This window comes from Amphiura filiformis, chromosome 17 (genome assembly GCF_039555335.1).
Source record: "Amphiura filiformis chromosome 17, Afil_fr2py, whole genome shotgun sequence".
NCBI lineage: Eukaryota > Metazoa > Echinodermata > Ophiuroidea > Amphilepidida > Amphiuridae > Amphiura > Amphiura filiformis.
The window spans coordinates 30,922,945-30,945,951 of NC_092644.1; the positions used below are offsets into that span (position 1 = coordinate 30,922,945).

General features: G+C 35.8%; 1 protein-coding gene across 1 annotated transcript; it reads right to left on the bottom strand.

Annotated features, from left to right (window-relative positions):
* Nucleotides 1-383: 383 nt before the first annotated feature.
* Nucleotides 384-22,735, bottom strand: LOC140137606 (sodium- and chloride-dependent glycine transporter 2-like). The gene is made up of 13 exons (XM_072159341.1): nt 22,316-22,735; nt 11,077-11,254; nt 9,923-10,054; nt 9,177-9,525; nt 8,062-8,194; nt 7,460-7,594; nt 5,509-5,612; nt 4,646-4,770; nt 4,194-4,306; nt 3,595-3,726; nt 3,216-3,431; nt 2,130-2,297; nt 384-1,544 (listed from the first exon to the last, which is right to left on the bottom strand). Exons 1-13 carry the CDS (start codon nt 22,337-22,339, stop codon nt 1,338-1,340), a joined length of 2,016 nt encoding a protein of 671 aa, XP_072015442.1. The 5' UTR covers nt 22,340-22,735; the 3' UTR covers nt 384-1,337.
* Between the last annotated feature and the right edge of the window lie 272 nt (nt 22,736-23,007).

Here is a 23,007-nt window from a genome sequence, read left to right on the forward strand (position 1 = left end):
CAACTTGAATTTAATACAAAACCAGCAAAATTATTCATCTGGATTGAACAAAAGGTGCAACTGGAAATACTGGAATTGATAGTGAAATCTTACACAGGGGTGGATGGATTTCAAACGGATTAGCCCAGTATCTCTTGGATTCAAACTTGACAACCAACTGAATCAGCTCCTTCTTTCAAGTCCCCTCATTACAGAATTTCACTGCTGGACACCGGCACTGCTCAAAAACCATTACACTCACAGTACAGACATAACGTCTTTTACCCATCTTAAGGGATGGGGTATGAACGTTTGGACAGTATTGATTGTTTTTACAGTAAATTTGTATTATATCGTGAATTTCAAAAATGAAAATTATTTGATATCAAAAGACATTCTTCGTATTCAGAATGCAATTCGATATGTCTGATGTGCTCTCATGTCCCACAAAAAATACTGTCGAAACGCTCATTCCAGATCCCTTAAGGTTATTAATTATTTTAAACTGTTGTGATTTGGTAGTTCACAACATCTTACGAATGGTAGTGAGCTTTGGCAAAAACTGCATTGCTCAATTCATAGCGAGTGTGTAGAAGAATTAAAATATCACAGATATACTTTTATAGGTGCTGCGGTTCTTGAGTTACGTTGTAAAAAGGGCGGAAACAACAACACTTTTGTAAAACGTACATAACTCATTAACAACAATAAATTAAGCAAGTTTGCAAAGTATACGATTTGTAGAATGAACGTTTGCAAAACATCAAGGTGTTATTTTTCAATAATATATTGATCTAGATAATGAAAATCAATTTCAAGGTTGCTTTGACCAACAATACCTCGTCTACCCTTAAATACACACTTATGTAATTATTGCAATCTGTATCACAAGGATTTGTACCAATCAGTCCTTCTTGCAATGCAACATTGGATCCTATTGGCCAATATTTATAGTTTATGACCTTTTACAACAACATGAATCTACAAATGATGTGAATCTTATGTTGTATTTTGTTGATGTGGCAGTCCTGTCCATATCACTGAAACTAATTTAGATGGGTACCAATCATCATGATACAACCTGTAGACAGATTGGCGTTGTGATATTCCACACACATCGCCTACTCGAGAAAGAAAACACTACCTGTTCACTGAGATATCCACCAATGATTACCTGCTTCAGAAGTTTACCAGAGAAAACAATAAATAATATAACCCTATGGATCCAGTGGCATGTTATTTACAATGTTTGCCATTAAAAAACAAACGAAAGAAAAACTAAAAAACCAAAACAAAGGAAGATCATTATATTTTTCCAATTTCAAGTTCAACAAAAAGCACCAAAATAAGTATCTCAATCAGACAGCCGATTCTGTATCGGCTTTACTAAGGGCTGAATATTTTGCATTTTTATAAATGTCTTCGTTATCATGATTTAAACTGGATAAATCAAGCACTCCACCCATAGTTGTACCGTGCTGTTTATGCACATTAGCCGCTTCTCGTCTATGTTGTGGTAAGGCTGGTCCCCATTTCGGTGATGGAACAAATAGCAAATTTATCCTCTGTAAAAATGTATGTAAAAGGTAATAAGTAATATCATGAGAAACAGATTGCGTCGTTTATCTATAACTTTTATAATTACTATTATATAGCTGCCCAGCAAACGCGAAAATTGTTTTGAAATGTTATAATACGTGTTATAATTTATACGAGTTTTCCTTATGGTCAAAACGCTGGTCAAATGTCGGGTTATATAAAGGTAGTGAAAGCGTTTTATATGAAAATCACTGCACTGTAAAAACAGTGTTTAGAAATTAAACACTTTTGTAGACACAATTTTGCTTTCACTTTGTAATGGTGTTCAATTTCTAAGCATCAGACCGTTTCTAAACACATTCTTGCCTAATTCACTTTCTACACTGTTTTTTCTGTGTATACATAATGTCAAAATGTTATTTGGCACACAATTTTGCTAAATAGGCTATGTCAACCCTTATATAATATTACCGGTATGTTACAATGTTGTGCAGCCCGTTTTCATTAATATTTTTAATGTTACTAAAACGTTTTATACCCTTTATATGCCCTTTGTATAAACCGACATTGAAACGTATTCAATTACACAACGTGCTTTTATTTAAGCTTACCTCTACGATAGAACCTGGTGATTTGATGATTTTGTAAACCCAATCAATTGGCAAGGCGAGTAAGCCACTAGCAATAATAAGCCAACCTATTGTACGGCCCCATAATGGATACTGCTCGTTATCGTGTGTTGGCTCGCTCCAATTGATAAAGTTGAAGATCATTATACCCTGCGGAAAAGAAATCATCAATGTAATGTCAGTCATTCCTTGTTTCATTATGAACTTAAAAACTAACTTAAGGATTCTTTTGTTTGGTGATATGAAATTAAATCTAAAACTGATCGTTTACACTTCATTAGCAATCAATCGTTTGTAAATTTTGTTTATAAAATTCTAAAATAATTAAGGGTTGTGTTATCAGTTATCAGGCACAGACTAGAATAAGAATGTCCAGTTTCTTATTTTTTGAACCAAGGAATACGAGCAAAAATTGTTCACTTGATTTGTCGGGAATGGCTTTTCTTTGCCTTGTTTTTCTTCTTCAATTCTCTTTCTATATTTTCTCTCTATATACAGGCCAGCATGTTATGTCTATAATATGAGCTTTTAGCTTGGCTTTTGCCTTTGTTTGGGCCTGGTCCCATCTGGACTCAAGCGTGTGTCCAACCGTACAGACTGGTTAAACAAACTTTTATCAACTTGAAAGGGTATCCCCCAGATAGGACCCAGTTGCAGTGGCTTCTTTCACAACCCACATTTACTGACTATAGTGTCAAATTTGAGCAATAATTTTATTAATCTTGTTAATAAATGTTGATTGACAAGGTACAAAGCAACATTCTTCTGAAAACTGAAATCGTTATATTTAATAAAAAATAATTTCTAACTGCTTGATAGAAAAAGATACAAAACGAGTATTGGACTTTCTTTGCAGATAATATAATGGGTGGGATTCCATTTCAGAGGGCTGAGCTTTCAGAATTCTAGTGAGTGTCATCTTGTTTCTGAAGATGACACTCGCTAGAGTTCTAAAAGCTCGGTCCTCTGAAAAGGACTTCTCTGGGGGAAGATTAAATCTTGCTCATGTTTACCGACCTAGAGTACCAAGTAATGTAAAATCGTATGATAAACTATGTAGCAACTTACCGCCATTAGTAAGGGCGTAATTACAGCCCAATTAACTATCCAATAATAAAATAATTTAGAATCAACTAAAGTATCTCCCAGCATAGTTCTAATATCGTTCGTGAATCTCTTTGCTCCATATATCCACATCAGACCAGCAGCTTCAGCCAATCCATAGAATAACATTTGGAAATTTGCACCGTAGTTATCAAGCAGAGACATCCAATAAGCACCAGCCTATGAAAACAATAAAATTATAGATAATGATATATGATTTATGATAGACCTGCATAAGATCGAGGCCGAATTGCATTTAACAAGATATATTTATATACTAGTATATAAAGTTACAAAAGAAACAATTAATCAACTATTAATATTATATATATATAGTTCTTACCCGTGTAACGCATGTGAATCCGCATATGCAGGAAACTGAGCACACAACTAACATGACAAGAGTCCTGCGCTTCCTTAAATATCTAGGAAACATATCACATACCGCTGTTGACATCTTTTCCATACCTGTAAACTGTGAAAGAGATTAAAACAGTTGGAGGTAAGGTAAATACTCTAGTAGTCACTAAAGATGAGCGAATAATTATTGATTGATTGCCCGGTGAAATTATGAATAAAAATATAATACCAGGGTTCGACACATTATCCCTATATAGTTTGTTTTGTGTATTAGAAACCCGTTTTATACTAGAAATTTGTTGTCCTGGCAAAACAAATCCATGGTAAGATTTGGAAGATCAACTATCTGAATCTTAACTAAAGAAAGGCTCCAACGATTGCATAATGGCTACCTACACTACCGTGTGATTTCATGATTTCTGTCATTCTCTAACAAAGGCAAGCGACGACAAAAGTAGTAATACAGGTTATAGCGATTGTCTTCGGCAAAGGAAAGCAAAGAAGAAGGCACTGCAGGCTTACCAAACCCGGCGGGTCCATGAATGAAGAATTTCATATTAATGTTGCTATCGTATCACCTACCTGGCTGTCCAATCCAAGAGTTATAAGCATCAAGAAGAACATGACCGACCAGAAGGGTCCGGCCGGCATGCGGGCTACAGCCTCTGGGTATGCTACAAATGCCAGACCAAAACCTGAAATACACAAATATAAGATTGCTGCTGTTCTCACTGATATCGAACAAAATAATTATGTACTTTTGATGTTAAATTATATTGTAAATATTAGACAATTTACAATAATGTATGTTTATAAGACGGAATGGAATGGCCTGGGACCTTAATTTAGCAAACTTTTAAACAATTGGAAATATTAATTATAAATACTATATTTACATAGACATATTATAGCTACTTCTTTTATCCGTGGATTAGGTTATAAGCTTTTTGTGGCGGCTCCTAAAAAGCATTAATTTTAGAATATAATTTGAGGCTATTCTAACATTTTTGAGCGGCAAGAGATCTGTACTATACCTTGAGTAACCACCTCATCCACTTCTTTCCCCGCTTCGTGTGCCATGAAGCCAACAATAGCAAAGATGACAAAGCCTGCGAAGAGACTAGTCAAGCAGTTCAACGAGGCCACCAAAAGTGAATCTCTGACAAAATAGAAGCAAAGATAGACTAATTAATATTGAAATTATTCCAAGTATTTTCAGATTTAATTTCTACATCATTCCAATTTCTTCATCCAAAACCAAATTTCAGATTTAATTTTTTACATCATTCCAATTTCTTTTTTTTTTACAGACGAGCGGTGACATTATACTCCAGTTGACATATATAGCTAACACAATTCCCCAAATGTCCATATAACTTACTGCTTTTATTTACTTGACTGCTACAAATGTTGCCCACTCAAATAAACGGGGACTTACTTTTTTTGAGGCGAGTATACAATAGTATACAAATATTAACTGTCTATGAGTGTGATGGTCGAAATATAATCACTCGGTGAAAGATGGAACAATACTTCTTTCACCGAGTGATTATATTTCGACCATTACACGAATTTAAGACAGTTAATATTTGTTTTATATCACTCATAAATTCTGTTGCTCAAAAATACTATTTAAGATAGGGAATACATTTTTTCATCAACATAACACCCTGTTTTGCCGTGACATACTTAACATTTTGGTGTCCACCCCATAACTAAATCGGCGAGTCTAAGAGTCAGCGCACGGCTTGGCGCAGGCGCACTGCGGCACAGCACTATGATGGTAAAAACTATCACAGAGGCTGATGGTAAAAATGATAAATGGCTATCAACCAATGAACTGTCTACAATTTATGTATGAGTGATATAATGTAAACTCTACCCATTCAATACTTACCTGTAGCAGTTATTGTGAAACTTATTGTAAGATGCTAGTGTTGTCAATCCACCTGCCGATACACTCAAGGAATAAAAGATCTGTACTGCCGCATCTAACCACACCTGAAACATATCATCAATTTTGTTTTTTATTAAATTAAGTAAAAGCATTCTGGTAAACCTTATTGTCAGATATATCTACTGGAATAACTCGTTTATTTCTATTTCTTCTTCGTCTACTTCACCTCCTACTTCTTCTACTTCTTCTTTTGCTTCTGCTTCTTCATTCTCCTGTTTTCCTTCTTCTTCATCCTACTTTCTTTTTCTATCGTTGTTTTGTTCTTCGTCGTCTTCATCTTAAACCCCATGCACCAACTCCTCATATTCCTACTTTCTTTTAGTTACCATGCTTTAAATAATAAAGTCTCAAAAGTTGTTTTTATCAGTAAAGAGTACGAGTCTCTTAATCGGTGGGTGGGTGGGGTGTGTGGGGTGCACTCATAGAAATTGTTCGTTGGCATTACTCAGTAAGTTGATGTACGGTAAGTCGTTCCGTCAACTTTCCGAGTAATGCCAACGCGTACAATTTTGAGTAACGCTGACTCGATATCATTATGTTGGTCGCACTCATTTGCACTTTATTGAGTTGTTACAACTCAGAAAATGAAACTAGCCTAGGTTAGCATAATTTTCTAGAGGTGTGCTATAGTATACAAAATTTTGCACTGATTACAAAAATAAATATTTGAATACTGCTAATTGTGCAGAAAATGATCCAATTACGTGAATTAAGTAACAAAGTACCAAATTGGAATAACTCAAAACAATAAGTACCAGAAACTTAATATGAACGAGTTACATCAACTTACATGTTGAGTTACAATAACTCAACTAATTGGTTCTTTGAACCTTGTTTATTTTTCTAAGTTCCCTGAACTTCAATTCAGAAGTTGGCATTACTTAAAAAGTTGACGCAACGACTTACATCAACTTTTTAAGTAATGCCAACAAAGTTGATTAGTTGACGGAACTTTTTGAGCTTTTTCAGCATTTTTTAAGTTCGGATAACTAAAATGAATTTTGTTTTGGCAACTTTTACACTATTTTTGAGTTGTCCAAACTTACTCCTTTTGAATTGCGCCAACAAGGCGAACAAGTCATTTCTATGAGTGTGGGGGATATAAACTTTGAGAACACAGTATTTGCTATTTGACAAGCATAAAAACAAACAAAACAACAACAATAAACAAGTGATATATTAATGCAGTTTTTTCAGGTCTAGGATGTCTTTGTAAAGTAAACATGATTAAAGTTATTTTTTGCTGGTTTACATTGTTACCTTATATGCTTGGAACGTCACCTTGTTAGCTCTCTACGATTTTACTGATGCAAATAAAGCCTATATTCATGATATTCGTCGTATTCTCCTTCTCCTTCATTTCCTTTATTTCATTTATTACTTTTCATAAAAATTAATAGTTATTATCCTGCTTTGAAATTTTTGTGGCAACATCCTGTAACTGGAAAGCGTATACATATTGTTTAGTTTACCCAGAGCGTGAACTCCCTAACTTTCTAAAACTTCTTCTTTTTTCTCATCTTCATCTTTTTATTTCCTTTTCGTCCTCTTCATCTTCTTTTTGTCCTTTATTTCCTGTTTCCATTTATCACTTTACAAGGACATCCTGGACTTAGTTTTGGTTTGCTCAATTAAAGTTATCATGCCAACACTCTGTCCGGGGCACCCTGTAACAAGAAAGTGTATATTGCTGTTTGCTTCATTAGTTTTAAGGATGCACACAATTTGTGTGTGTTTGTTTGTTTGTTTGTTTGTTTGTTTTACCTGTTCAGTGGATAATTCGATTATCATATGTTCTTCCATGAGGCTCAGGACAAACCCATCCTCACATCTAGTGCAACGAATGACATTTCAAAGTTTATTAATTCTATTATTGATTTGTTTTTCCTACCTTTGGAGTTGCGAGATGTTCCCATCTTGGTGTAATAAAGTATTTGATACCTTCTCCCGATCCTGGAAGAGTAAGACCTCTTATAAGCAAGATGAATAACACGAAGTACGGAAACGTTGCGGTAAAATACACCACCTGCATGCGTAAGAGAACGTTTGCATTAGATACAATTCTATCGGATTTTGTTTAACAGCAGTAGTATTAAAGTAAATGTCACTTGTGCCTGGGCACTTGTGTTGGGGTGGCAGTGGCGTATCCGGGACTGTTTTAGGGCGCGTGCCCGAGGTGTTTATGCAAAAACATCCAAAATCAGCCTATTTTGGGCTATTAACAGTCACTCCTCCCCGGGGTCCCTCTGTCTTGGGTACGCCCTTGGGTGAAGTGTGTTGGTTGTGTATTCTTTTTCCAATTTGTGTAATTATATAAATAGATTGGTAGGCCCTTTTATACTGATGTAGCTTGATGTCCCGGGACTGAGGTGGGGTTTTGCAGAAATACGTCATGGAAGTGACAATTTATGCTTATGTTTTTGTGTTTTGTTTGTTCATGTCATCTTTTCACTTCTAGATATATTTAATAGTTTCAAGGTAGACGTTACTCACTTTGCCCGTAGTCTTGATACCCTTTATCATACACAAGAACGTTATAATCCAAGCGAAAATGAAGCAGAGAGCCAGCTGCCAAACCACACCACCAGTATCACTCATAGTATCCGATTGTTGTAATACTTGGTATCTGAAAAGTGACATGTTAACATAATGTTAATTATTAATGAGTCAATTATTATACAGTGTCCAATGCAGCGGAGTATGAATGTAGTATTATACCGCACAGCATCATTATCCTTATATCTTCGTGTCAAAAATTGCCGTGATACGGCGAATCCACTCGTTCTTCAAAAGCTACGCATGGCGATTTTGTTCGAGATAGGCCGAGCGACTCAGGCTAAGCATACCATTTACACGATATGATATACCACAGAGTTTCCATTCATACACATTTTTATGATCTGCGCATGCTCAGTACCCCATATGATGTTGCCATTACAAGAAAATTCGACTCAGGTAAAACTCCGGTTTTGTTTTCAATACACTAACTGGAAATTCAATACACTCAGCTGCGATTGCTGTTTTCTTTCAACACATATATATTTAACTGCATTTTCACCGAAATGTTTTTGAATCGTACGATAAGAATGTGATATATTTAACTGTTTTGAGAATTTTATCATTATGAAAAGAACAAGCATAGCCCATTCATCTCAGACCACGGTACTGAGTACAGCACAGTGAAACACAACTTTCATTATCTGCGCCAATAATAGAATATTGATTTAAATGGAATTGAATATATCTCTACATCTGAGTTTGTACTTCATCACTGAGCGATCTGGCTAGCCAATCAGATATGACTCCTTTTCTAGTGTTCGGTGAAATACCAATCGCCCGTCGCTCACCAACGAAGTGTTAGGACGTGATTCATTGCAGGGAAAAATAATAATAATTCTTACAGGTTGGGGCGACACTGTTATGTGTACCGATTGAGCAAACTTGATATTGAACAAGAAATGTCTTTAAAAAGACATCGCGATAGACGGAAGGTTCGATGGAATGGAAATTTGCGTTGAATCTGGTGAATAGGCCTGAGTTAGCATAAACTTATATGAAATATCACTTTATTCAATCTGATCTTCTATTTATTGGCTCTAATATCTTACTTAAAATACTCTTGACTGGCTGGCTGTCGCTGGTCCTTAAACGGGTCGACATATTGAGAAAGATCATATTCATCTGAAGTATAGTTGTATGTGACGTTATACATATCTAACTGGTCCTGGTTAAAACTTGTGAGATTAGCGCAAGTATTGTTCGCAGTCATTATCCCTCCAACTTGGAAACAATCGTCAACTAGACTACTGCAAAAAGCAGTGTTCCAATTATGATTGCATCCGACCCAGGGAAGCACACTTGTAAAGGATGCAAAGAAGTAGTAGATTGTATACATGATTATTACACTGTAGCTGATGTTGAGGTAGAAAGACACTAGAAATTGACCAATACTCATTCCTATAAATATGAGTGAGAAAAAACAAATTATTTTCATTAATCAACTGTCACTATGTACAAATGAAGAGCTTTGTTGCAAAACCCCTTACATCCACTTGAGCTGATATATATAAATTATAGGGATTTGCAACATAAGTAGTTTTTGGCGTGATGCTGGGGCAGTATGAATGTAAACATGTTGAAATGTTTAGAATCTAAATACTCTCATGTGTTTACTCTTTGTGTTTATGTGTTTACTTTGTGTTTACTTTGGTGTTTATACTTTGGTGTCTATACCTTTACTGTGTAAATGAAAAATTAAACACCTTGCAATGTTTATTGCAGTGTTTATAAGTGTTACAGAAACCCTAAACACTTGGATTTACAGTGTACTGACTTACTTCACACGTTCTCTTACCTCTTAATAAGGGTAGCGCTTTCCAACATGTCACCATGCCTTCACTACAATACTGACCAAAGCTTACTTCCAAGAAAAACAACGGTAAGCCAGCAAAAACCAACATAATGGTGTACGGGATCAGAAAAGCTCCTGAAATAAAATAAAAAATAATAATAATGAGACAACACTTGGAAGATTACAAACATTCAAATGAAATACCACTTTGAATTTCAAAATTTGGAATCTCAAAAATTACAAATGTAAAACTACATGAAATAAAAAGCTTATAGTTCAAGAGTGAGAAAAAGTTTCATGCCAAGTGACTATTGGGAAAGTTTCCTCAGCTATACCAACTAACTTTAAGCATTGTAAGCTAGTAAAGTATTAAGTAGGCTATAATATTCTCCACCCTAAAACATTGATTTAAAAAAAACCCTAATTCGGATAAATGATCACAAATCCAACACAATCCCACAGCATAAAGCGACTACAAGCGCAAGCATTTTCACGTGATGCGATTATAAAATCATCCGAGCACATTAACGCACACACGAAAAAACTGGCCGGGCCGCTTAATGTTTTTCTGCAACCATAACGGGACGCAAAAATGTTATAACCCATAGTAACGCATATGAAAGGGTTAGGGTTAAAATTAGGGTTAGGGTTAGTGTAGGGTTTAGGGTTAGTGTTAGGGTAAGTGTTAGGGTTAGGGTAAGTGTTAGGGTTAGGGTTAGGGTTAGGGTAAGTGTTAGGGTTAGGGTAAGTGTTAGGGTTAGGGTAAGTGTTAGGGTTAGGGTAAGTGTTAGGGTTAGGGTAAGTGTTAGGGCTAGGGTAAGTGTAAGGGTAAGTGTTAGGGTAAGTGTTAGGGTTAGGGTTAGTGTTAGGGTTAGGGCAAGTGTTAGGGTTAGGGTAAGTGTTAGGGTTAGGGTAAGTGTTAGGGTTAGGGTAAGTGTTAGGGTTAGGGTTATAATAAAATTTTGCGTCCCGTTATGGTTGCAGAACAAAATTACGCGGCCCGGCCATGCAAATTCAAGTTCTATTATTTCATCAAAATTAATGTTCCTCCCGGCCCATACATCAGTTTACACTATAGCACCCATTTTTAATTCCGGACTATTAAAACTTAATTCACTTGTATATGAATTAACTTTTAATAGTCCTATAAGTCTTACCTCCTCCATTACGATAACATAGGTATGGGAATCTCCACACATTTCCCAATCCCACGGCATATCCCAAACAGGCGAGTATGAACTCAACTGGACTGCTCCAATTCCCTCGCTCTTTGTTTTCGTCGCCATTTTTATCATCATGAATAATGACAGAACCATTTTTAGAGGGTCTCTCTCCCTGTAAGAATAAAGAATATGAAAAGAATGGTGTCCGGTAATCACAACATTATGCTTTATATGTTAGAAAATAATTTATCAAGCTCGAATCACATGGTTTTATTTAAAATTTAAAACAAACTCATATTGAATATAACGAATAAAAACAGTCAGCTCTCAACACGCGATATTCAAAATTCCCGCCGCCGAATTTGTCTAGAGCAATGACGTCATTGTTATTTGTGCTCAATTGTTGTCAGCCTTCAGTGTATTATACTGGGACGTCATTGCACTGGACAATTTCGGCGGCGGGAATTTTGAAGTGCATTGTGACATTATCATGGGTCCTTCAAAATCAAAAATAATTTGATCGAACAGTACAAAGTGCTTATTTTGACACCCCTCCCCCGAAATCCCAACGAAATTCAGAAATCTGTCTTTTTTTGGCATTAGGTATTACAGACATAGACACAGCCAGTGAGTGACAACATTTAACTGATTCAATTAAGAAGAAAATGCCCCTCAAAGAGAGCACTTTGTCATTTGGGCCCCTAAAATTCCCAATTTTGGTCAAGGTCGCCAAAATTTGACGTCCCGTCATTCGCAAACGAAATGGAATTTGATTTTTGTTCACGGAGTGAACATTTCCCCCACTTGAACCCATATCTCATATACACTGTGTGTTAAATAGCTATTGAAGCCCATCAACCCTGTGGTTAAGAGGCTAGGAAATAATTCCTAATGTCTTATACCCAGGTTTGTATCCCTTTACATAATCCTGCCCCACATGACAAGCACTTTTTAGCACAGCTTATCTTGTATTGAGACAATGGCAGTCAGGACCTTTTTTTGCCTTTTTTCTAAGCATGTTTACTATTGGATTGAGCCATCACATGATTATAATAGGCTTTACTGATTGGCGGGTAAGGTCAATGCTATTGTTTATTTTGTGATAAGGCTGGGCATATTACTGCATATATGAAAAATACACTGCTATTTTGATACAGGCAACTGACAAAATTTAGATCCTGTTATCTACCCAGTAATGTTTGCTTATCTTAATTGGATTCCTAATAATTATGGTCCAAGGCTATTATCTGCATGGTATATTAAGGGGTACTACACCCCTCGATAAATTTGTGTCTATTTTTGCATATTTCTCAAAAACTAATAACACAGTGGTAACAAAATTTATGTATATTATTGGGGCAAGGAATCCAATTACTACGACACTGGAATTTCAGTGACCCAAGACACGCGGTTCGTTATTTATGATAAGAAATAAGGTACCGATAGGATGTACCTCATTTCTTATCATAAATAACGAACCGTTATCATATACATAACTTTTGTTACCAGTGTGTTATTATTTTTTGAGAAAAATACAAAAATAGTCACAAATTTACCACAGGGGTGTAGTACCCCCTTAATTGAATTTCAATAGGCCTATGATATACATGTATAGTGTAATTGATTTGAAAGTTTGTATTTCAATGAGTTTCTTGCTGGATGGAGAGTTATATAAGCCAGAGGCAGGATGTAGGTATCATTATGCCTCAAATCACTAATTTATTGTAAGATCAGTGCAGAGTAGGTTAGATATGAAAATAGAAAGTTAACAAATTACTATACACCTGATCCGTAAACTGTGTCTTTTCGCCAGCCCATCGGGCTGGTACCTATTTCTGGGATGGGGTCAGTTTGCTCAAGAGATTATTTTTTATTGGTATTGGAATGACTTTTTGTTAAAACTTTTGTGGTTGAATTTTTTTAAATATTTTAATTCGATGTGTAAGGAAAAGTAAGTATGTTTTGCCGTTTCAACGAATGAAAACGAGTGAGTATTACCAAAGTTATGTTTGAATTAATATGACTTTAAAAGTTTTAGGTATAGGCCTAAAATGTAACAATAATAGTTAATATACAGCATCATATGGTCAGCAGAAGAAAAGTATGTCATTTCAGTGTCTTTGACCCGGGGTCCTTGACCACTGAACAGCGTGATATCATGTTGATAACAGATCTAAGAATCAAAATCTTCATCATATGGACCATATTGATGTCAAAGTAATTATCTATCCTATCCTGTGTCGTTTTATGGATAAAAATGACTCAAAATGCTATTGATGAAATAGTTGCTATCATAAACATCAGTTTTGCCTTTTCAACGGGAAAAATCCGATGCAAAATAAAGTTTTTAGGGCCTAGCTATAATATGGGCATAATTTATGCATGTAGGCTATAGTATTGAACAATGTACCCATTTGACATGCACTTATAGATAAATAAATTGTCTTACTTTATTAATTTAATAACTTCTATGTTATAAATAAAATGACACATAACGTAAGTGAAGCTACTTTCTATCTTTTTTATTTGATTCATAAACTTACAGTCAAAACACACAAGAGTGAAGATTGCAGTGAGTAATCAGTCCTTTATAAATGTTCTTGCCACCATCTATCATATAGTAAACTATACATTGCGAATTAATATCAAATTATTTTAAAATAAAAAATGTACATGTAAGGTGAGTTTATATTAGGCCGTATAAAATTAATGTTTTGGTTCTCGTCCAGAGGATTTTCATGAATTGATGAGGGAGGGAGGTGTTTTTCTTGTTTTGTTTCTTTTTTCAATGTAAAATTAGCATTGTTAGTAGTTTTCGGCCTTCTCCAACAGTGCTCGAGGAAACGATGAGGCCCTTTTTTTTTTTTTTTTTCAAATGTGAGATTGTGTGGGATAAACCCCCTAGAGTTCCTCATAATGACTTGGAAGTGATGCTTGTTCTCTAATAAACTTATTTATATGTATGAAGATTTCATAAATCATTCCAAAGTCTATAAAATTGACAAATCTAAAAAAAAAAAAAAAAATCTGACAAATCCCAGAAATTGAGGAGGGAGGGACGAGAACCAAAATATTAATTTTACACGGCCTTATGTTATATGGCGAATTAAAGGAGTATTTCGTGATCCTAGCATCCTCTTTTTATGACATTTTTCAGTAGATATCCACAAAAAAAGCTTATTCTAAAAGATTTCAGTTGATTCCGATTTTGCCTTTACGAGTTATGCATGGTTATGTGTAGACAATGTGTTGCAATTTTGTTCTGGTATACCAGAACGGAATTCAAATTTCACGATTACTTTGCTAAACGAATTAATCTGCAAGAAATATTTTGTACATAAACATTATGTAGCCAGAGGTTTCCAGTGATATAAAAATCTCAACTTTTTTGAGAAAAGTTAGGGATGATGCTGTGGATCACGAAATGCCCTTTTAACTAAAACCTGCAGTCAGTGCAGTGTAGTATTTGTGACGTGGTATATCGAAAGCAGACACTTTTGGGCAGGATCGTAAATGGAGAAATAGCCAAAAATCTACCTGGGGTGATTTTTTCACGATTTGGGTTTATGATGTTATTAATGTTTAAAACTATTGTCTGATCGTTTCAGACCGGAATATAACTGGCATGTTGTATTTTTGAGACATTTTTCAAGGTAATTCCTACTCTCAACATTGTCAATAATATTTTTAAAGGCAGCTTATCTATTATTAATATTAAAGGCCCATTCAGTGATTTGCTCATCCGGACGATCGTAAAAATCATCAAAATTTTGGTACCGTACCTTTGTTATTACATAGATGTGCTAAGTCTGCGAATGGTTCAGCCAAAAGCCGTGTAGGCCTATTTAAGACAAAATAAGACATTTTACACGAATCTGTATTTTTAGATACTGACAGTATCTATAATTAGCTACAAGTATTTGAATGGCGGGGCTTGAACTTCGTCAGTACTGCTGTTTTCTTCATTTTTTGCCAAATTTGGCATTTCAAAAATACCAAATGACAATTTGAATGACTTAGGCCTATCCTTCTCTTTGAAGCAATTTATAAACAATTTTAATTTTTTTACTCTTGCGCTGGGATCACTGAATGGGTCTTTAAGAAATGTGGCGTATCATGTCAAAAACAGACATCTTTTGGACAGCTTATAAATTTGGAGGCTTTCACATAAAGAGCTATTTTGCTCCACAACGCCGTTTTCCCCAATAAAATCGGACATTCCTAAGCGAAGAAATTGAGTTATGGTATTAAAAATTGGAAATTGAAATATCGTGGGTAAAAAGCTGAAAAGACAAATAAAACCAGAACAGAACAATTTAGAGAACAATAATGAATTAATAATAATGAACAATAATGAATTAAAGAGTTGACAGGAGATTAGGAGTTAATGTTTTCTGCAGTTTCAGTGTACATCTTCTCACCGTTGATGGTTTGGTGGACTGTCATGTAACATGGATGTAGTAAGCCGTGATCCTAAAAATGCCTTTCACATTGACCAAAACTAATTTAATACAAGACCTCTTCTACATTGAGGCTGGCTTTCCCTTTTAAAGGGAATTTTTATTGAAAGACTATTCTTGTTTTGCTTGTGCCCTCATCTAGGGATCCACGAAAGGTACCTTTGAGTCAAGGGAGAGCAAAATCCAAGAGGGTGGGTGTGGCATGGACTGACCCCAATGCGAGACACAAATTAATATCATGAGGATCGGAAACGATGCAAGCTTGATCAACAATAAATTATTATTTAAATGACGTGTTTGGGGCTCGAGCAAACTGTCATATGAAAATATTGATGAGAGAAAATATCAGGACTCCGCTGAGACCTGATTTTTTCTCTCTCAATATTTTGTCACAGTTTGCTCGAACCCAAACACGTCATTTATTAGATGTTTCAATTATATTAGGCATGTGGTCAATTAATTCCTGTGGTCAAATAATGTTTTGGTGACCTTTTGCCAACACAGATAGATATGTGTTGTCAATGCAATAATAATGCAATGTCCAAGCTAGCGCTGAAAAGGGCAGTAGGGGAATAGGTACAGGCGATGTATTTAACAATTGCCACAATGTCGCTGAATAGCAAATGAAATGCTATAATAGCTGCTAATTTGCTAGTGTATCATTTTCCAGTGCAATTTTCATGCAACTTGGCGCTATATTTACTTAAAATGTGACAAATGCGTGGTAGTGCTAATGTCACAGTTGTATAAATATCACAGAATAGCAGTTTCATATGCTACAATGCGCTAAAAAGTGCAATTTTATTTCAGATAGCACAATGCTGCAACTATCGTGCTATTTAGTGTTATAATTCATGCTACACCTATAACTTTTGTAGCAGAATAGCACATCCTTGTGCTACATAAAGCTATGTGTGCAATTTTATTTTAGATAGTATAATACTGCAGCTATCGTGCTAGTGTGTGCAGTAGTCTTGTGCTGTTTAGGAATTATAGCGTGCTTAGCGCTATATATTGTGTTATTTTTAAATGCTTTATGTGTTATTAGTGCAATTGTGCTATATTGAATTCTCGAAGTACATCTAGAGGGGTGCGTAAAAGGCAACAATGCACTAGCATTGATGGTGTCCACTCAGGTGATAGTTGGTGTGCCTCAGGGAAGTATTTTAGGCCCACTCTTTTTTATTGCATTTTCCAAAAGCAAGGTTGTTATATTATTGCTATTGTACTATTTTTAAATTGGTTTAGGCCTTATAGCGCGTTATTAGCACAATTATGCTATTTTTGAATTCTCCTAATATACACCTGGAGGGTGCTATTAACGCTACTGTGCTATTCTTAAAATGGTATATGGGCTGCATGTATATCACCCCTACCTGCAATTAGCGCAATTTTGCTATTTTTACCAGAATTTCACCCCATTGTGCTACAGTGCGATTCTATTGTCAGTTTGGCATAAATAGGCCCAACACCACCTGCAATTAGCGCAATTTTGCTATTTTCTAGTTAGTAGGCCTACCATGTTTAATGCGAGTGTGAGATGCCTCGGTCGGGGTTAAAATACCCATTTAACGCTTTTTTTTTAAACACTTTTGCGTCATTCAGTTTAAATTACCGTTTATTTACTGATTGGCCCAATGTTGTTTCGAGAACCGAGTTGTTTAAAAGCAAGAAAATCATGGGAAAAATGAGCCCGGAGCAGGAGGATGTTTATTGCGAGAGAAAAAAGGTCCGAAAACCGCGCTAATTCAAGTGACCCTTCGGGAGTGAAAAAATAAGAAAATGTATGGGAAAATTAACGCGAGTGCATGTGAATTTATTGTGAAATGCATCGTTCTAATTTCTCGGTATAAGGCCTAACCCATTTTAAAAAATAGCACAATAGCACTAATAGCGCCCCTCGAAGTGTAGGCCTACTAGGAGAATTCAAAAATAGCATAATATATAATTGCGCCAATAACATTTAAAGCCATTTTTGAATGTCCCTAATGAATGGTTTTTTTCTAAGTCCTCAAAAAATAACACTGTAAATGGCACAAATAGCACACCCATGAAAATAGCGGTGCTATTTGTGCTAACATGTGTATAAAGTAATTTGTGCTAATAGCACGTGTAAGGAGATTGTCAGTTATAGCGCCTTTCTCTCATTTTGTCATGTTTGCAGTGGCGGCACCACGGGGGGGGCATGGGGGAAAATTCCCCCAGTCAGAACTGTTGCCCCCCCCCTAAAAACACAAAATTACAAAAATGTTCACTTTTGCGGTAATTTTGCGCAAAATTAGTTGATTTTGCCCCCCCTGAAATTCACTTCCCCCCCTAATGCCTCCCCCCACCGAAAAAAATCCTGGCGCCGCCACTGCATGTTTGTAGAAGCATTTAGAGACATTATCGCTTGATCTCAACATAGACTCTAGAAAGAATTACAAAATTGGGACTTCAGGTGTAATTTTCATGACGTTATTATAATTATTTCCTTGAACATATCTAAACTTGCTCATGCTTAAAGACTTTTTGGGGCGCCCTCTACGGAGGCGTCCCACAATATAGGCATGTGTTTGTGAGAAGCTTCTAATTTCACTCTTACTAGATTTACTCCGCAATTGTTTTGCTAAAATTATGCCCTTGCTCAGAAATAAAACCACAATATGTTTGGATTTTATTTTATTATTGTTTTCTGTTATGCACAGGATAAAATGGTGTGCGTATATTCTTTGTTTAAAAGACAAAATTAATGGATTTGTAAAAACACCAAATAATCCGCGACCTTTGTATGCCTTCAACCTGTTCACCGTTTGTCTTAAAACCCGATAGACGATGACATTTGACCATAAGATCAATGGCCTTTGTTTGCCAATTACCATAAACAAATCTATATAGTGGTTATTGCCAGAGTTGTAATATGGTGGCACAATTGGGCGGCAAACTGTATGGAAACAACACGGCATATACTTTGACCATACACTAGGATCCCAACATGCTTATCTATCATGGGAACAGTTCTTAAACCTTGCTTAATTAGATGTTATCTTAATTAGAGCTCTAGTAGGCCAAATGTTATTATTTGCATGGTATAATTGACTTGGAAAGTTTGTTTGCTGGGGAGTTATAGGCCTATATGTCAGAGTCAGGATGTGGGTATCATTATGCCTCAAATCACGAATTATTGTAAGATTTAGTGCAGAGTAGGCCTAGGTTAGATATGAAAATGGAAAGTTACAACAAATGACTATAGGGCCTACACCTGATTCGTGAACTGTGTCATTTTGAAAGACTCTTCCTCTTTATCCTTCATCTCTATTTGATTTTCAGTGTATTAGCAAGTAGATGATGTATATGTATCACAGACGTTATAACGTTTTCTATTGGTCAACATAGGCGTAGATCCCGAGTGGGGGATAACCCCCCCCCCCCCATATTTTGCCAGGGGAGCTTACTTATTTGTGTCCTCTATACTATTCATCATATACCCCTGCATAACGAAATTCAACAATATTCAATATCCAAAGCAATATCCTCACTATTAATAGGTCCCAAAAACAGAATTTTTCCCCACCCCACATAATCGCAAATTGACACGAAAGCTTCATTCCCATTTGTTTCATCCAAAACGGTCCTGTCATACACCTTCCATAATCAAACACATTTCTCTTGCATTTGATCATTTCCTATACTCTTCCCTAGAAAAATCATTATAATACCAAATCTACACACCATGGAATTCACCATATCACGTCCAAGCACTATTCATCATATACCCCTGCATAACGAAATTCAACAATATTCAATATCCAAAGCAATATCCTCACTACAATAGGTCCCACAAACAGAAATCCCCCACCCCACATAATCGCAAATTGACACGAAAGCTTCAATCCCATTTGTTTCATCCAAAACGGTCCTGTCATACACCTTCCCCAATCAAACACATTTCTCTTGCATTTGATCATCTTCTACTCTTCCCTAGAAAAATCATTATAATACCAAATCTACACACCATGGAATTCACCGTCACGTCCAAGCTCACATTGGGCGCCCCATTCCTTTTTTAAAGGAATTTTTATTTATCATTTTCTTAAAAATGCTTAGCATGTTAATCCGGTCTCTAGAGACGTGTAGCCTTCTCTTCAATGATATGAAACAAAACAGCCAAGGTAACAATGCGTCGCGCAATTATAGGAAATGGTGTCCACTTTATTATTTGACAAATAAGAGCAATCTTTTCACTGAATGGGCTTTTCTTAAGGGTAGACAAGGTATTGTTGGTCGAAGCAACAAAAAACGTTTTGTGTTTGTGTTTGCTTTTTTTTTTCTTGCTTTTTTGTGTGTGTTTGGTTCAATGTCAATTGATTGATTGGCATTGAGTCCCGCATTGAGTATCATGGTATTATACACACGTACTCATTCACAACGTACAACATTTTAGGCTAAATGAATCGTACGTTTCCAATTAATACCCAAATCTTCCATTTAGTTTTTGTTTTGCCAAAATTTTCGTTAATTTTGAATAGCATGCCCTTTTGCTTGGAAAAGATTTGTAGTACTAGTAGGCCATATATGTTACCAAAGTCAACATGAAAACCCCTCTCACCCTTTTCATGATTTGACAAGGCAGGGTAGTATAGGCCTACTATATAAAGTAGTTTAATAATGAAATATGTAGTAGCTTGTAGTACTCCCTCGTCATATTTTGGACATGATTTTTTAACTGCGTTCAGATACTTAGTATAGCCTACATGTATATGAAAGCATTATTAAAAAGCAACACCTTCGACCAGTGTAATATGAAGTTTCACATAATTATAAATGAATAATGGAAGGCGACTTCGTCCTTTTTTAGGAGTCCAATTGGAAACTATCGATCCATTAAATTTCCATTAGCCTCAGCTAATGATTTTTAGCTATCACAGATATATAGCATATTTTCAAGGTCAACCGAGCATCTATTTGCAATCATGACTTGCACTTTCTAATGACACACACAAATCACACCAAAATTTGACGACTCATGATGAACTTGAAAGTTTTCAAATGACGTTTTTTGTGTACAAAGCACAGTACAGTGTCAGTTAAAACACGAAGGCTATATGCCATAAAGATCCGATATGATCAGTGGCGTAGCCGGGGGGCTTTCAGAGGGGGGATATAAGGGGTAAGGCAACTTTGAAGGGGGAAATTTGACCAGAATGGGCTAAAAGTAGGCCTAAACAATAGGCTTACAAATAGGGAGGAAGGGGACAAGACTTCTCACAGGGGGCAGCTGCCCTCCCTCCCCACCAAATGCCCACTGTGATTTGCACCCGGCAGTTTCATGTTTAAAGCCATATTATGTGCGATCTTTTGCCATGAGTTTAGTTAATTTTTTTCAAACCTAATCAGTGGCTCCGGAACCGGGGGGCCGGGGGGCTCGCCCCCCCCCCCAATAATTTGGATGCCTATGGAAAATTACCATTGGGCCCCCAATCATTTTGGCCAGACACCATTGCCTCCCCCCCCAATATTTAACATCTTCCGAAGCCCCTGCTAATTGGATTCGGCCAAATTCTTTTGTGTTTTTAGGACAACGAAGCAAGTTTGAATTTCGGATAGCAACGTTTGAGCAGTATTTTTTGTGGGACATGAGAGCACATTAGACATATCGAATTGCATTCCGAATACGAGAAAATGTCCTTCTGATATCAAATAATTTTGATTTTTTTTTTTAATTCGCGATATAGGCCTAATGCAAATTTTATGGCAAATTATTCAAAATTGATATTTCACAAGCAAGCTTTAATTGAATGTAGGTTGCACTCTCGTATAACTTAAAATAAAGAAATTGTAAAATAAGTCGCCCAATTGGGTACGAAATGTGTAAATAGTGAAAGTCCACGTTACAAGCTTTAATTTGATGTAGGTTGCACTCTCGTATAACTTAAAATAAAGAAATTGTAAAATAAGTCGCCCAATTGGGCACGAAATGTGTAAATAGTGAAAGTCCAAGTTACAAGCTTTAATTTGATGTAGGTTGCACTCTATTTTTATATAATAAACTTAAAATAACGAAATTGTTAAAAGTCGCGCGCCCAATTGGGCGGAAAATGTATAAAGACTGAAAGTCCAATTCACAAGCTTTAATATTAATAATAAGTGTATGTAGCTTGAACGTATTGAAGGGAAAGCCGTCGATCATTATTTTGATAATTTTGACATTTCGTAATGAAGATATAGGCCTACATTTTTTTCCTAAAAAGACCTCAAATTTTTAGGTCCTTTTGGAAAAAAATATATCTTCAATACGAAAGGTCAAAATTTACAAATGATGGTCGGTATTTCCTCCCAGCTACATCCATTTTAAGTACATATCATTAGATTTATAAAGTTTACTTCGAGTGGACTGTTAGATATCAAAAATATTAAAACACTTTATAATAATTTGCTATAAAAATTGGTATTATATCGCGAATTTCAAAAATTATGCAATTCAATGTGTGTCCCATCAAAACCAATCAAATCACGTTTTCATTTTTATATAAGCCTACTATAAAGAAAAGTGGATGTGTGTGTTCAGTATAGGCTATACACCAAACTTTATATCTTTATCGCGGTCCAGATTTTACAATCCTTCCATACGGGTCAGTTCCACAAGTATTTCAAGACTATAATTAGGCCTACATTATACTTCTTGCTTTTGCATTACACTTTCTGATCAAAACCCTACAGCAATATAAATTCCAGAAAAGTTCAGAGTTATTGTGTATATACACCATGTGCCAATTTAAGCTAATTTAACTTACCTCCGAATTTTGCAGCCTTTCCATGATTCAGTTCCACAACAATTAAGCATAAATCCTCGTCAACGGTATTAAAACCTATGTCAGAAGTGTCGTATATTCCAAAAATCAAATGATCACTGAACTTTATAATAATTGATCAGTGGGTTTGCTCAAATGAATCGTTTCACAGCTGAGTGCATCATGATGAAGCAGTATTCGGTAGTAGCTGGTAGTTGTTTATTTTATTTCACTGTGGCCAATTCAAAATATATTTCAGTTTCTGTTGTTTCCGTCCTGAATACTATTTATTCAAGAGGTTGACCATAGGCTAGTGTAGTTTCTTCTCATACTTGACTGCTGTTCTAAAAGCTTGTTTAAACATCTGGCACCAGTCCATGTATTTCATTCATGATATTAAATCAATGCACATTTTGCGCATGTATATATTGACTACCCGGTACTTTCTCTTCCCTAGTTACATGCAGAACAAGAACTTGAGACGATGATGATGAAATCATAAACATAGTACGTTCGTTCAATCTGTGATCACGCAAAGAGTTCATGAACTTTTGACGAATTGCCTGCATCTGTATATTACTTTAGTGGTACTAGACTATAGCCTAAATTAATGAACGAAAATAACCTTAAGGGGGTACTACACCCCTGGCCAATTTTGTGCCTTTTTTTGCATTTTCCTAAAAAATTATAGTATA